The 17,142-nt window shown below is 45.9% G+C and overlaps 1 protein-coding gene across 6 annotated transcripts in view; it reads right to left on the bottom strand.

Annotated features, from left to right (window-relative positions):
• Positions 1-17,142, bottom strand: part of camk2b1 (calcium/calmodulin-dependent protein kinase (CaM kinase) II beta 1) — a 76,892-nt gene that overhangs the window by 30,687 nt on the left and 29,063 nt on the right. For 3 of the 6 annotated variants that reach the window (XM_079515445.1, XM_079515450.1, XM_079515446.1), the window contains exons 6-8: positions 11,298-11,370; positions 725-827; positions 95-178 (exon numbers count right to left, since the gene is read on the bottom strand). In XM_079515445.1, the coding sequence (XP_079371571.1) occupies positions 95-178; positions 725-827; positions 11,298-11,370 (260 nt within the window). Of the gene's footprint in view, positions 1-94; positions 179-724; positions 828-7,755; positions 7,829-11,297; positions 11,371-17,142 lie in introns of all 6 variants that reach the window. The other 3 variants (XM_079515449.1, XM_079515447.1, XM_079515448.1) reach the window with 1 other exon arrangement.

The raw sequence follows: 17,142 nt of genomic DNA, 5'->3' as shown, positions 1-17,142 counted from the left end.
AGCATGCTTGTGGTTTGTGTGCACAGAGATCCAGGTAGTAGTACCATGCACATACAGTTTGCGTGTACAATGTGTGAATGACACTGCTACTCACCACAGGCCCAGATGTCCACAGGTTTGCCATATGCCTCCTTCCTCAGCACCTCGGGGGACAGATACCCCGGTGTGCCTGCAAATCCTGCAGCACAACGCGCACACAGTTGATTTGACTGACAACTGAATGACACAGAAACATGAGGACGCAGCATGCTGTATATGATCACTCATAACTAAAGATATTAACTCAGGGTTATCTTAAGATCATGTCAGCATACAGTGGTCTGTGGTGGCTCTCTAGGCTTAAGGCCCAGTCTCAACACAAGCCGTGTTCACACGCACACCCAGACGCACTCCTCGTTCCTGCTTGATACCGTTTATAATGTAAGTGTTTCAATAGTAAAGTTTGAGCAAAAATACAGTATTTTGGAAGTACTGTGCATATACAACTAAATACAGGACGATTGCATTAAACTGTGATTATCAAAAATAACTTTTTTTTAAATTCTTCATTCACTGTGTGAAGGCATTTAACAAAAACAAAAAAATCTTCATGGAGTCAAGCCATCACATAGTGAGTGATTGATAGGAAAAAAAAGTCATTCCTTCAAGGGGGAACAGTACCATTTTGCCACAGAGACCAGTAGTAGAGGACGCATTCAGGAGACGCATGTGTGAAGCTACATACCGAACCAGGCCTGCTGATCGCCCTGCACCTCGATGGCCAGGCCGAAGTCGGCCAGCTTCACCGCTGCGTTCTTGCATTTGCTGGCCAATAACAGGTTCTCTGGCTGGAGAGGGGAGGGGGAGGGTGCTGAGGTTACTGGACCCTTAAGACTAGAAGGACTGGGGCCAAAACGATAACGACAACACACTCTTGACGGGGAAAGAAGGGTTTGAGGTCTTAACGGTCTTACACATGCACACACCTCATACATTCTCTGTATTAAGTATTACAAATCCACACTTTGAACACACACAGCACTTACATTTAATACACGACATTGATCTATGTGGCACAAACCGCATGGAGTTGATCTACATCTCAACAAAGAGCTGTGGTGTACATACTCCTTCTCTGTGGCCCAGATAAGGCAGCCAACCTCATTATTCCCTATCAGGGGAGGGCTCTAATAATGGGCTGCTATCCCCACTGGCTTTTCACTGGCTTCTCTCTCTCTCTGCTGCTGTGAAGCGCTGTGCTGTGCTGAGCAGACTTTGTGCGTGTTAGCTGGGCCTGTCCACACCTGGGTCGCGTTTCATACTGCAGTTTTTAGAACTTGCCACCTCAAGTCGAGGCGAAGCCAGTGTTTCCAAGGTTGGGAAACCAGACAAAGTGGGTGGATCGATGCTTTACGTAGCCTGTGAAAGTGACGTCTCCTGATTGAACCTCTCTTCACTTCAGCCGGTCACTTCGTGTGACACGTCATCCAAGACACACATGTGTCCAAAGAAGAAGGAACACTCTCTCACTCCGAGTGTGCTCCTCCGTTGTTGCCTCCCCTGCATTGCTGCAGGTTGTCTTCGTTTTCCCTGGTTCTCTCCCGCTCCCTCTTTCATCATAATGCCCAGCACAAGCCCCCCACACACAATCCACTTCCTCTGCCACCCCTCCCTAGTCTGAGGCATGGTAACAGAGACATAGCATTTTAGACACATGTACGCATAATGACAAAAGTTTGGGCTTTGAGCTCAGAAGAGAGGCCTAGAAAGAGAGAGAGGGACTAATCCCGAGAAGCCTTGACTCATGTCATCATAATATTCGCCAAGCTCTACCACTAAATGGGGAGTTAGAATTTGCCAACACTGCAGCAGTAAGATAATCCGTGAAAAGGGAAATGTGGGCGGAAATTCTGATGAAGCGCAAGCTTCCATCAGAATAGGTGGATGAACGCAATGGCAGACTTACTGGCGGCATCCTTGCTCATCACAGCAGCAATAGGATCTATGCACAGTTGCACACCAGTTCAATAGGCTCTATGCACAGTTGCACAACAGTTATTGGAAAGAAATCGGGCCTCTTCCTTACTTCCGTCACTGGTCTTAAAGCCCCGGCCACAAGAGGAAGCATTGAAGCCAAATGGACATGCTGGCCGATCGTAGGTACTGCAGCTCAAGCCGAACTGGGCCTAAAACATGAATGTGCGCTATGCTCCGCCCACTCCACAGCGTCGTACTCGACAGCGGCGGTGCTCATTCACGATTCGCACGCACATGCATGCACGACTCGCGGTGCTCCCGGTGCGTTCATGAATGCAATCCTATGACTTTTTTGGGCCCAAAATGGCCAGAGCCCACCACTTTTCCAACCTGGAAGAAGGGGTGAAAAGGGAGTATGTGCTGGGTGAGCAACTCCATGCACGTGGATGGGAGGTGAATTCTGGTGCAGTCTAATATTTATCTCTGTGGTATTCACCATTGGGATACCTGGACCACACCTTGAGAACCACTGGTGGAGCACACAGTGTTCCTAGTGAGCCAACATGCACAACATCAGCACCTGACTCTGCTCGACAAGAATGGAATGGAGCCTTTATTAGTATCATTGGGAAGACCTGTAAAGGGAGTAAGGAAGAGGCCCAATTTCTTTCCAATATAGCTACGAGAGCGTGAATGTTTCCTTCCTCATACTGACAGAAAATAAGCACGCTCTACATAGCACGTCCTTTAGAGCAGGGGTTTCAACTTTGTCAGCCGAGATCCAAAAGATAATTTAATTGTCTCCCCTGGACCCAAACTAACACAAATACATTATGAATTGAAAAGTTAAATGCCCCATTTCAAACCGATCTACAAGCTCAAAAATCACATCGCGTTGTGAGCTTGTAGATCTGCTATTTTCACAATTAAAGGAGCATTTTCAACCTTATTTTCATAAATACTTACTCTGGGTCTCATTTTTTGGGCTATGGACAATTCAGTAACATGCCTTCCAATGACATCAAATAGGAATTCCAAGCTAATAGAAACTACAGCCTTTATCTTCCTGGAAAGTTAGCATGCAATAATAAAAGAATATATATTGCTTCATTAAAAAAATATAAAGTTTGACATATATTTTTTTTAAATGAACAAACTTTCCTACAATTATGTCACTGACTCACTGGTAGGTAGGCAGATTTCTGAACTGACTTCTGAACAGTCCTCTTCTGAGACACAGACCAAGTAGACATAAATCATAGTATGTTATAATGAGCATTAATGAGCACCAGGTACGGTATGTGAAAATAGGTTAAAGATGGGCAAAGTGGTCCTTTAAGTTTTATTTATTCATGGAATTTCTTTGGATTTCTTTTTATTTTAAATGTCTGAAATTCTTTGGAATAATGTTTTATTTTCCAAATTCTTTGAAAGAAGTTTGTAAAAGGTTTACACACACACACACACTGGGAAATACTGCCATTTAGGGACAGAGAGACATACTCAGAGAACTGTGCTCCAGAGCAGAGCATGGGTGTTTCAGATAGAACCATTGCCAGCTCACACACACACACACACACACACACACACACACACACACACACACACACACACACACACACACACACACACACACACACACACACACACACACACACACACACACACACACACACACACACACACACACACACACACACACACACACACACACACACACACACACACACACACACACACACACACACACACACACACACACACACACACACACACACAGAGAGAGAGAGAGAGAGAGAGAGAGAGAAAGAGAAAGAGAGAGAGAGAGAGAGAGAGAGAAAGAGAGCGGGAGCCACTGCAGCATTCTTGACAAGGCACCCGCTCTGATTCCTTCACAGGAAGTTGAGGAGACCGAGGCCTCCATTAAAAGGGCACTCCAATTTAAGCAGACGGTCACAGTGTGAAACCAAAAGCCGCTCCTCAGTCCTCAGTCAATTTACCCCGACAAAGATGAGGAAATTACACCACTTGGCCAGCGTCGACTGCACAATGAAGCCAGTTATACAGACCAGCGGTTCAATTTGACACTATTTGAATTGATATATAAAATGAATTATGTCCATGACTGCCTGGTTTTGTAACAGAGGAATTTATTTACCGTTTAATATCAGAAATCTTTATTGATGACTGTATCTCCACATTGTTTCTCTGCAAGACATTACTCTATACTGTAAGTCATTGTTTCTCTGCAAGACATTACTCTATACTGTAAGTCATATCTCCAAAGCTGGTGGGCCAAACTGAACAACCAATATGTCAAGTTGAAGCTATGACTCCCTGCTTTCACATGGCATGAAAAAAATAAAACATTTTTTTCCCCCAATTACTTAGCCTTGATCAGAAGCGGTTACATATGTCAGCATGGTTGTGCCTTAATTGTGGCATTTCCCCCCCCTTTTCTTCTTTGGCAGACAGATGTGTTCACTGTGTTGTCACTTCATTTGCCATAACCCAATTCCTGATCAGAGGGATCTTGGCAGCAAGGCTGTCCTCAGTCATCACACTATGACCTATTGCATGAAATGCCCCCCCATGCCTGGGTGTGAAACCCGATCGGCGTGTCAGCTAAATAAAGCAATGGCCACAACAGTTCTGATCAACACAACACGTCTTGGCTGGAATGCGCCGCACTGACATTTGCATAGAAGCGGGCCGACTTGGAAAAACAGACCCATGCAGAACAAGATGCAACACACAGGCCATGCACAATTACAGACAATACAACAGGACAATGAAAAGGACATTTGTTTTGTTTTTGGAGATAATTCTGATTGTCAGTTCTTATACATTTTTGATAGCAACACTTACCATAGTATATGGTTTCTAGGAGCTGAATATTTCTAGCCAAAATACTTTTTTTGAATTACCATTCATGGACATATTGTAGGCTATTTTCAGTATACAACTAGAAAAAGTGCCCTTCTGGGCACAGGTCTCCACCAGGAGGATAGGATTGTGTGTGATGTTTGGCAAAATGTTTAGGAGTAATATAAACGTGTGTGTGTGTGTGTGTGTGTGTGCGTGTGTGACACGACTTGGCCTGTTGTAGCGCCACCATGAGGCTGATTTGAAAACTGTCAAGTGGCATTTCTTCCTCAGCCTAGTAGTGGGAATAGGCATGCACAGTTTCACCGCAATCGGACGCTGCGTTGCGGAGTTGTGGCGATTTGTACAAAACGGGCTACTCCTGAAAACTTTAGAAGCCAATCGTAGCCAATCAGGATGGATAATTATGCGAAATCAAACAAATCACATGATCACATGACTATGGAGAGCATGTGTACCGATTTGCGTGAAATTTGGATAAAATCTGAAGGAGTAATATTAGAAAATGTGTTTTACATATGTCGGCCTCCTGGTGGCGCTATAAAGAGCAGATGTGAAAAATTCCAGGCAAAGGTTTTTACTTGGCCTCTAGGGAGTGTGCATACATGGTTTTACACAGATCGGTGCAGTTATAGGTAAAAACACAAATCGGCCAGTTATAGCGCCACCATGAGGCTGAGTTGAAAATATTCAAGTGGCATTTCTTCCTCGACCTAGTGGGAATGTGCATGCAAAATGTCACGGAAATCACACCATGTGCTGCGAACTTTGGAAGCCAATCTTAGCCAATCAGGATGGAGTCTGAAAAATCTGAAAGACCCGTTTCGTTGAATGGCTCTAGAGAGACTGTGTACCAATTTGCGTAATGTTTGGACAAAATCTGTAGGTGTACTGTCAAAACATTTGTTTTGCACAAAGCGGCCTCCTGGTGGCGCTATAACAGGCCAATGTGAAAACTTTGGGGCAGAGGTTCAGCTCTGGCATTCAGGGAGTGTGTGTGCAGAGTATGGCTGCGATCAAGCCAACGGTGCCAGAGATTAGCTGTTCACAGACGGACGGACGGACGGACACACGGACGGACGGACGGAGTGCAAAACATACTCTCTCCCCATGCCTTCGGCCTGGTGGAGACAACCAGTAGGACTAATTCTGCTCAGAATGAACTTTTAAACAGACACTGACGGCTATGGTTCAACACAATACTATGTGAACAAATGTACTGGTAGAACATGCTTAATAATAGCCCTTTATATATTTGGCAATCATTGACAATAGAGTGCGATTCTTATTCCCATGACAAGGCTAGTAGGTTAACCTTTCTAAAAACAGATATAGGGCATATTATTGGGACTGAGACAGCAGGGGAATATTTAAAGGTGCAATCTAGAAGTTATTCTAGTGAATAACACATTATTTTAAATGTTAATGCGAATGTTAAACTGTTTATGTTAATACAATTCACAATACGAGCAGCACATCTACAGTGGTTGGTGGTTGGTTCCTGACTAGGACATGAAAATGACTGACTGCAGATTTAACATCAAGCATTTCCCAACCCTTCAACATGTGATAATCAAAGGGACAGTGAGTCATTTTGGTTCATAGGTTACCATTCTTTTGCATCTTATTGAGCAAACAATAGAGCACCGAAGTCTGACGTCAATATCGGTAGAGGGCGCAAATCCACGGGTTCATGTAGTTTTTATTTGCATTCGCCTCAACTGTGTTTGAAAAATAAACATGTCATCCCGGCCGCTTCGATCATATGGATACGAAGAATCAACTGACTGAGAGAAAACACTATTGTTACTGCTACTGAATTCGTTTTTGCTAGAAACAGACTGTATCATATATGAGTGACTGGCGGTCGCAAACGATACAGAGACACCTCCCTGACAATAACGCAGAGACAGCATGTTTATTGATGGACCACAATGCTTATATGAAACCATTTTAAGATGACCCCATGTTATTCTCCATAGAGAAATTACTTCCGTGAACCAGGCAGAACCAGGGGATGAGCGAGTGACGTCAGGACTTCGGCGCTCTATAGAGCGAGTGTCCTATTGTACGGGAGCGAAGGGCTGCCGCTTCCCTTTGAGTTCAACATCGGTGAACTTTGACCGGGCGTCAAAACGATAGGAAAGAAGCGTGTGGTTGACCCCACTTGGCAGGCATTTCACTTGTATAGTCAACCACTCCAATGCAAGTCAAATTAACTACACACAAGAAGACTGCCATTGCTCACAATCCGCAAGGCAACATGGGTGACTGGCGCATTCGAGAGAGAGTTTCAGGTTGTTTGGCAGGCCAAAGCAAATGGTCAAAGGTGGTGATGGATGGGCATGTGTTGGGCACCATGATGCCAGGATTACAGCACTGACCTGGAGAGTGGAGCTGTGGCCAAACGGCTATCTTGTCTGTCTTTGTATCCGTCTGCCTGTTTTCCTACCTAAACTGACACCCAGCGGCCATCTACAGTGCAACCAGCAAAGGCGTAGGGCTCCCATAAGCCAGGTTAGCAAATTGCACCGATATAAGGAAGCTGTCCATTATACTGTATGTACACAAGATTGTTTTAGTTATTTTGTATCATTTTTGTTTCCTCAGGGAGGGGTTATGGTGGGGAGTATTATATCCACAAAAATACAACACACACCTGTACAGACAGAGACAGAGACAGAGACAGAGACAGAGACAGAGACACACACACACACACACACACACACACACACACACACACACACACACACACACACACACACACACACACACACACACACACACACACACACACACACACACACACACACACACACACACACACACACACACACACACACACACACACACACACACACACACACACACACACACACACACACACACACACAGGTGTTGGCCATCACTCACCTTCAGGTCCCGGTGCACCACACCGCTTTGATGGCAGTGAAGCACCGCCTCCAGGATCTGCTGGATGCAATGACTGCATGCAAACACCAGGGGGGGAGGGGCGCATGTTAGTCTGAGCAGCGCTTACAATTCCGTGCACAGGCCAGGGGAGTGGAGGAGGCAGGGATGGGGTGGGGTCAGGAGTGTGGGTGGGGTATCAGGGTTGTTGTGATTGATGATTGGGGTGGGTGGTTGAGATTAAGGGGTTCTTCCATTGCCATGGCCTTGCTCCTCAGCAAAAGCAGCCTGCACTATATCTTTAACCTCTTAAAATGTACTCGCAGAATACTTTAACCAGAGTGCCCCAGGGGTCTGCTCCTTTTTCCCCTTTACACCAAATCTCTTTGACCCAGAATGGGGAGGCTACGCTATATATAATCTGTCGACGAATACGTGAAAATAGCTGATGATTGTAGATCTTGAAGTAGTGATGTGGTCAACAGACCTTGGGTGAGGAGGAACTGTGTGTGAGGGAAGTGGCTGGCCGAGGTTGGGGCGGGTGAGGGCATTGGATAGGATGAGGTAGAGAAAGAGTGAGTGAGTCATCGTACAATTAATGACACATTATAAAGAAGTGTCTGGTATCCGGGGCTCTGTCTGTCCACAGTCCGCTTCCACAAATCTCCTCCGCACCCGTCCACACGCCCACACACCACCATGTGTCATGCACCACCAACACCACGAAACACTAAAAATAAAAGCCCCCCTGCCCCCCCCCCCCCCCCCCCCCAAGAGGCGACAACGCCAATAATGTTCTAAACACGAGCTGCGTTTATTTCTGCTCTAACGAACGCATGAGATTAATCATATAATGATATTTAGTGAGAAGTAAAATAAAATGCAATAAGTCAGAATTTGAAAACAAATACAAAGAAGTCGGGAATATTACTGACTTTACAGGCTGCAATTTTAATTGGCTTTTTGCCCAAGGCACACCAATGGGTAAGTCAAAATCTCAAAGGCACATCTATATTCATAGCAAAAATAACTAACCTACAAGCTCACAATGGATCGTGTGTGTGTGTGTGTGTGTGTGTGTGTGTGTGTGTCACAAAATCCCAAGGCACACCTGGACTTGTACACACACTGTTTGTGAACTCTGACCTATGTGATATGACAGTAAGCCAGAGAAGAGAGAAAGTCAGAAAGAGAGAGGGGGAGCAGAGAGAGAGAGAGAGAGCGAGAGAGGCATGCCTGTAAAGTTCATGGCTATAAATTAGAATCCTGTGTCTTGTTCCGAAAGGTCTCCCGATGAATAAATACTGGGCAGGTCACATCCACCAAATGTGTGCTCTGTGTGTGCATGCCGTCGCTATTGGGTAGAAACCTTGTATTTACATATTTCAAATGTTTAAAAAGTAATTTAAAAAAAGATATTTCTCTACAGTCATTACAGTCAACGTGTTGTGAGCTTGTAGACCTGCTATTTGTGCTATTTTGGTTGTTTCTGTTCACCTACAGATTAATGATGGCAAGTGATTGAAAGTCTGTCGGTGGGTTTCTATAAATATTTAAGCAATAAAAACAGCTAAACATTGGATCAATTGGAACAGTTTTTTTTCTTCCATTTCTTGAAAAGTAACAGTTTTGGACATCCTATGCCACCAAAATGTGGAACGCCCTACCAACAGTCATTAAGACATGCAAATACCTTGACTCCTTCAAAACCGCCCTTAAAGGGCACCTACGGACGGCTGCAATTCGAAACTGGCCCCCTGAATCCCCCACCCACCCCTTTTTCCCCCCTCACTGTATATGTTTCTTTTCCCTTTTTACCTCCCCTATGATGATTTCCTGTTTTGACTATATAGTTGTGTATATTCGTACGTCTCTAATTGTTTCGATGAATTGAAAATGGTGGGCCCTATTGTAAACAAGTGTAATGCTTTATGGTGTTGTCCACTCACAGTTAACAGTTGTTGTATTGAGTTGTACTTGAAATGTACTGTAATTCTGCAAACTGTTAATAAATCAACTGTGACGATTTGCAAGTTGAGTGATCTTGCCGAGTTAACACAACCATGTGTGTGGGACGGGTGGCTGTCTTCTGTACCGTAGCCAGATGACACCAATAATAATTTGATCCTCCATATGTTGCAATATTATGATAATTTTCCTTCAATGAGATATTAATAGTTATACTGAATATAGTAAGTGAATATATCTATGACATATGGTCACTTCTACAACCAGCGCTACTACTACTAAAGAAACACGCACCCACACGATGCAGTCTCAGTGTTTTGTTATGGTGTGGAGTCTGCTGCGTCCAATAAATAAATTAACAACAAAGCCTACAAATGTTCTGGTCACTGTATGCCACTTGGTCAAGGATATTAGAATATTTCACATCTTTCCAAGTATAATTGATTGATGTTTATTATTGCCAAAATGTATATATGCATGTAAACAATTTAAAACACAACAAAGCCTGTGAGAGCTTATTTCCATTGCGATTTTGATCTCAATGTGGCACCTATGGCATTGGTTCTGTCTTCTGAATCCGTGTTTGCGTGGCTGAACCAGAGAGTGAATCACCTCTCCTCGTAACTCACACGTGTGGGGATCAATAATGCTAAATCAGTGCCTCTGAGACACAATGGGGGTATAGTGGGGGCCTCAATCGCGATCACAGTGAACAAGGCTGTTGTTTTTTACAGGTAAATATATGGTGGCGGATTGTGTGTGAATGTGTAAATTAGTGTCAATTTTACTACAAATGGAATCAAAAGGACCCTTAAGGGTTTTGGTTTCATTTTGTACACTCTCTCTCTCTGTGAGTTAAATGAACACAGAGGATTGTCTGGTGCACGTGAAGCAGTGTGCATGGTGTCACGGGTACATGGCATACAGTACAGTACACGTAGAGGAGAGCCTGTAAACGGATAGGGTTGGGAGTGGGACCGGGGTTGGACGGACGTTATGACAGGGAGCCCAAAGGTACATTTGCCTGGCTGGCTGGCTGGTAGGGTGAAGTTGAGGCGACTGACTGATCCACTGATGGACAGTCAGTGCATTGCAAGCCTTCGTTTCCAGAGTTTTCGGATGCCTGACTGGTGGGCTGGGGTGGTGGTGTGGTGGGCAGGCTGAGTGGGAGGTGTGGGGCGGCTAGGACCGGGGTGGGGAAGGGATAGGAGGAAGGAAAGGGGGGGGTGGCAGGCCGGGCACTGCCGATTAAAACATGACAAAAAAAAGTTTAAAAAAAGGAAATCAAACAAAAAGAGCATACCAAGAGACAGAGAGTCGGACAGGCGGACATACCATCACACAGACAAGAGTCACGAACAGACAGACTAACAGACAGACAGACCAAGACAAGACAAGACGGACAGGTGGCGGAGAAGGTGCTTTAGGAAGGTTGGAAGAAGGTAAGGGAGCAGGCATAGGGGGCAAAAGAAGGAAGGAGAGGAGAGGAGAGCAGAGAAGATGAGAGGAGAGGTAGAGGAGAGGTCGGGACGGGCCGGGAGGGTGGCTTTGCAGTTGCTCCTCTAACACATACTAACCTTGAGGTCCCTGTGCACTATGTCATGTTGGTGAATGTGATGGACACTGTCTAGAATCTGATGGATACAGTGACTGTGAAGACAAAACAGAGAGAGGGAGGGAGAAGTGAAGGAGTGGGGGGCGGGGGGGTAAAAGGAAGGAAGGAAGGGTGGGATGAGTGAAGGATGAGGAGAGGACAGTATGGCAGGTGAATGTAGTGATGGGCAGGGTGGATCCCAACATGAGAAGACGACGCACAACAAGGGAAAAGGGGAAGACGAGGTGAAAACGACGAAGATGGATAAACGAGTAGGGGGTTGATTTGGAGAGGGGGGGGGTGCAAGTGGAGGAACAGAGGAGACAAAAAACATTGTTTTGTTTTTGTTTTTTTTGGTGACAGACAAGACAAGACAACCCAAAGCAGAACATCCTGTCAGACAACATCACAAAAACATTGAGGAAAGGAGAAGAGGAGAGCTGTGAAACAGTGAAGGAAAGGATGATGGAAAAAGTAGAACAAATGAAAAATGACAGCTATAGCTTGGAAATGCTATTTTGCCACAATAGATGGAGAAAGCTATACTGTAGCATGTGTGACGTATATGTGTGATTGTATGCAAGTGTTTGTTTGCCGTTTGTGCAATTGTATGTGTATTTATGCGTGAGCAGCAAGAGAGTGCGCAGCATATTGTCGATGTCGGGCGGAAACCTTGTATGTCCAAAACCTTTCATTTCCAGGAAATGGAAAAAATAACCTGTGTTCCAATAGAATAGTTCAAATGGATCCAATCCAAAACCAATTCAAGATATATATGCATATACAGCTCGGCTAATTTCGCTACCCTTTTGCATGACATTCATTAACGGAAAACAAAGAGATAAGATATGGAGATACAAGGTTTGTGCCAGACAGCGATGATATGTGACTAATAGTAGGAGCAGGGAGACAGGCAGGCTGCAGGATCCACACCCACACAGTGTCTACTGTGTGGGCGAGAGAGAGAGAGATTGAGATTATGCACAACCACAAAACACTTGCCATCACTCACTCTTCCTCTCCCTGTCTCATAAACACACAAACATGTGCACAGACTGCACACACCATCACTCGCAGCCTTTATCACACACACACACACACACACACACACACACACACACACACACACACACACACACACACACACACACACACACACACACACACACACACACACACACACACACACACACACAGTTCATGTTGTGATACCCGTACTACACTCACACACACATACACACAGCACAAACAGAGCTGAGACGACAATCAAAATGGCACAAACGAAATGTTGTGCACATATTCAATATAGAAGCGAATACACCGGATTCTGCACCGAAAAGCGGTGTATGTGGCTCTGATATCAGCTTGTGGCTCTGATATCAGCTTGTGCAAGTGCTTGCTCACCCTAATTCAGTGTGGACGAGACAATACTTATTGTTCTATACTGTACCAGTCCTGTTCTCTATACTGTACCAGTCCTGTTCTCTATACTGTACCAGTCCTGTTCTATACTGTACCAGTCCTGTTCTCTATACTGTACCAGTCCTGTTCTATACTGTACCAGTCCTGTTCTCTATACTGTACCAGTCCTGTTCTATACTGTACCAGTCCTATTCTATACTGTACCAGTCCTATTCTATACTGTACCAGTCCTGTTGTCTACTGTACCAGTCCTGTTGTCTACTGTACTAGTCCTGTTGTCTACTGTACCAGTCCTGTTGTCTACTGTACCAGCCCTGTTCTATACTGTACCAGCCCTGTTCTATACTGTACCAGTCCTGTTGTCTACTGTACCAGTCCTGTTGTCTACTGTACCAGTCCTGTTGTCTACTGTACCAGTCCTGTTCTCTATACCTTACCAGTCCTGTTCTCTATACTGTACCAGTCCTGTTCTCTATACTGTACCAGTCCTGTTGTCTACTGTACCAGTCCTGTTGTCTACTGTACCAGTCCTGTTGTCTACTGTACCAGTCCTGTTCTCTATACTGTACCAGTCCTGTTCTCTATACTGTACCAGTCCTGTTGTCTACTGTACCAGTCCTGTTCTCTATACTGTACCAGTCCTGTTCTCTATACTGTACCAGTCCTGTTGTCTACTGTACCAGTCCTGTTCTCTATACTGTACCAGTCCTGTTGTCTCTACTGTACCAGTCCTGTTCTCTATACTGTACCAGCCCTGTTCTCTCTACTGTACCAGTCCTGTTCTCTATACTGTACCAGTCCTGTTGTCTACTGTACCAGTCCTGTTCTCTATACTGTACCAGTCCTGTTCTCTCTACTGTACCAGTCCTGTTCTCTATACTGTACCAGTCCTGTTGTCTACTGTACCAGTCCTGTTCTCTATACTGTACCAGTCCTGTTCTCTCTACTGTACCAGTCCTGTTCTCTATACTGTACACACACACACAGCTATACTGTACCAGCCCTGTTCTCTCTACTGTACTCTTTAGTCTGTCTTCTTCGTAAGAAGTTGGGTTGTTGTGATGAGTCTAGTGTGTTGGAGTGTCATCCAGTGCCTGTCACTTGTCACTGTCAACCTTCACCGCTGGCTAGCAGATTGCGAACTGGAGAGCAGAGTACGTAAGCCTCTCCCTGCCAGTACATAGCCTCTCTAACAGCAAGCCCTATGTAGTGCCTCCATGTGGCGGTAACAGGGTGCAGTTCTGACCCTGGCTGAACTTCAAGGGACTCGGAGGAGGTTTGGCCCCCAGACGTGCGGCACGCAAGCCCACCAGCGTGTGGAAAAGTGGATAGATCAAGTGCTAAGTGTTAGTAGGGTAAATGAGCGGATACTGTTGGTGAAGATGATTATTGGGAAGCGCCTGACAAATGTAATTTCAGTCTATTTCAGTCTATGCCCCCCAAGTTGGCCGATGTGTGGACGATAAGGATGAGTTCTGGGACAAAGTCATCGTGGTACTGTCAGGGATCCCCCAGGATGAGGCTATAATCCTTGGAGGTGACCTGAATGGACATGTGGGGAGAGAGTCAGGTGGCTTCGATGGAGTCCATGGTGGACAGGGGTATGGCATGCGGAATGTGGAAAGAGAGAGGATTCTGGAGTTCGGAGATGCACTGGAGCTGGTGGTGTGCAACACGCTTTTCAAGAAGAACGAAGCCAAACTAGTAACATACAGTTTGGGTGGCTGCAAGAGCACAATAGATTACATCCTGGTCAGAAAGATTACATCATGGTCAGGAATGTCAAGGCAATTCCTGGAGAAGAGTGTGTGTCTCAGCACCGTCTAGTCATCGGAGACCTAACTCTGCGAGTTAAGAAGGTGGGGGCTAAAAAGCATCTGCCCATGTTGAAGGTGTGGAAGCTGCAGAAGGCAGAGATACAAAAGGAGTTTATAGGGAGAAGATCGAGCAAAGAGCTGAAGTGGAGGAAGTGATGGAGTCAGGCAACGTGGCAGGCAATGAAGAAGGCCCTGCTCAAAGTAACATAGGTGGTGTGTAGGTGGTCAAGGGGCGAAGAGAGATAAAGAGAGACATGGTGGTGGAATGAATGGTTGAAAGGGTGAACGAGAAGAGGCGGTGCCATAAAGTATGGAAGAAATTTAGAGATGAGGCACAGAGTACGTACAATATGCAGAGGCAAAGAGGGCATCACGAGAGGCCAAGAGGAAAGAATTTTCAAGTGAGCTGGAGAGCGAGAGAGGGCGAGCTTCTTCAAGATAGCGAAGCAGATGGTGAAGGAGAGGCGTGATGTGACTGGTGCAAGCTGTGTGAAGGATGAGGATGGTAACATCGTGACAGACAGCAGAGGAGTGAAGGAAGTATGGCGAACGTACATGGAGAGGCTGCTGAATGTGGAGAACGACTGGGATGTGAGAAGGTGGAAGGTGAATGCTGCCCGATCACGGCAACAGAAGTGGTGAAAGCCCTGAAAGCCATGAAGGAGGGAAAGGCGGCTGGACCTTCTGGAGTGGTGGCGGAGATGCTAAAGGCAGCAGGGGATGTCGGTGTGCAGTGGATGACTGACCTGTGCAACAGTGTCATGGCTGAGGGGCACATTCCAGAAGACTGGACAAAAAGCATCCTGGTGCCACTGTACAAGGGGAAGGGTGACCCACTCGCTTGCGGGTCATACAGGGCAATAAAGCTGCTGGAGCATGGAATGAAAGTGCTAGAGAGGGTGTTGGAAAGGAGGGTGAGGACACAGGTTGAGGTGGATGAGATGCAGTTTGGTTTCATGCCCGGTAAAGGTACGACAGATGCAATCTTTGTCACTCGACAGATGCAAGAGAAAGACCAAGAGAAGAGGAAGAGGTTGTACTATGCTTTTGTTGACCTAGATAGGATAGGATGCCAAGAGAGGTGGTGAGGTTGGCCCTAAGGAAGTCTTGAGGAGGGACTGGTCAAGGCAGTGATGACTCTTTCTTTACAGCAGAGCATGCACAGTAGTCAGGTCAGGAAACGGAGACAGTGATGGGTTCGAAGTGAGGGTGGGTGTGCATCAGGGATCAGTACTCGGTCCATTACTGTTCGCTATTGTGATGGATGTGGTATCGAGGGAAGTTAGGGGTGGACTACCATGGGAACTGCTTTATGCGGATGACCTGGTACTGATGGCTCACACCAGAGAAGACCTAGCATGGAGGCTAGTGGCCTGGAAGACATGCCTGGAAGTGAAAGGGATGAAGGTGAATGCGAAGTCAAAGGTCATGGTTGGTGGTGCTGGCCTGGGAGTGATACCGCAGTCAGGAGCTTGGCCATGTGGAGTCTGTGGGAAGGGAGTACAAGCTAACTCTCTCCAGTGTAAGGGCTGTAAGAAATGGGTCCATCGGAGATGCAGTGGAGTAAAAGGCAGCCTGCTAGTTGTAAAAGGGTTGCATATTATTCTTCATGAATAGCCAATAATATTTAATGAAGACGGAATGCATTGTTTTTCGGGCAACCTGAAAGCAAACTCCACTTACCCGGACCTTTTATTTACTTGCCACGAGCAGTCATCAAGCGTTAGTGTCAACCCCTGCTATCTGTTAGCACTAGCAGTGTACTGTACTAGTGTTGGCAAACTAACTGTATGACACATCGTCCACAAGAAGGTGAGTGCTACACAGATGCACGCACGCGCACTCACACACTTGGCTTGACAACGGTCGTAGCAGATTACGCTTAGAATTGAGAGAATCTATCTCTCTCTCTCATGTGTCTTCATCCGCGTCTCCCTCACCAGTTTCAGCGGACTCAGCCGTTTATGAGCTCCTGCCGGGGTGCAAAGAAAAGGCCCTCCTCACATGGGCCAAAATTTGATCCACTCAGCACTTTGAGCAACAATGGCCCTTGTTCTTCTCAGCGGCCGCTCACAGCAGGGGGACATGCACCACAGGGCCAGTGTGCATGTGTGACAAAAGAGGACACTAATTCACTAACTTCTCATGCAAAGGCTGCATGAGCTCGCAGCGCTGAAAAGCACATAATCGCACAGACATGTTTAGCCTTGGGTCAGCGTAGGGAAAGATTCCACCACTAGCAAAGAGTACTTCTTCAGTGGTGAAAGATTCTACAAAACAAACCACCCTGGTCATTTTGAGTGCCATGGCAACGACAGAATACCACATAACACAGCGGAGCATCAGTGTACTCCTGAACTAAAATGTCTCCAAATCCTACCACTGGACTTCTGAAAGGAGGAGGCAAGGTGTGATGTGGCACAGTGTGTGTGTGTGTGTGTGTGTGTGTGTGTGTGTGTGTGTGTGTGTGTGACTAATTATCGGAGCTAATTAAAGTCCCACTTGCTGGTCTCCAAGGGAGCTGGGGGACAGGTCTGGCCTGGATGTCTAGCATTCACCGGAGAGGTAAAAGTGTGTGCATGCAATGCA

This window comes from Electrona antarctica (genome assembly GCF_951216825.1).
Source record: "Electrona antarctica genome assembly, chromosome: 12".
NCBI lineage: Eukaryota > Metazoa > Chordata > Actinopteri > Myctophiformes > Myctophidae > Electrona > Electrona antarctica.
The sequence above is the reverse complement of the archived record's forward strand: the minus strand, read 5'-3'. Positions and strand labels throughout refer to the sequence as shown.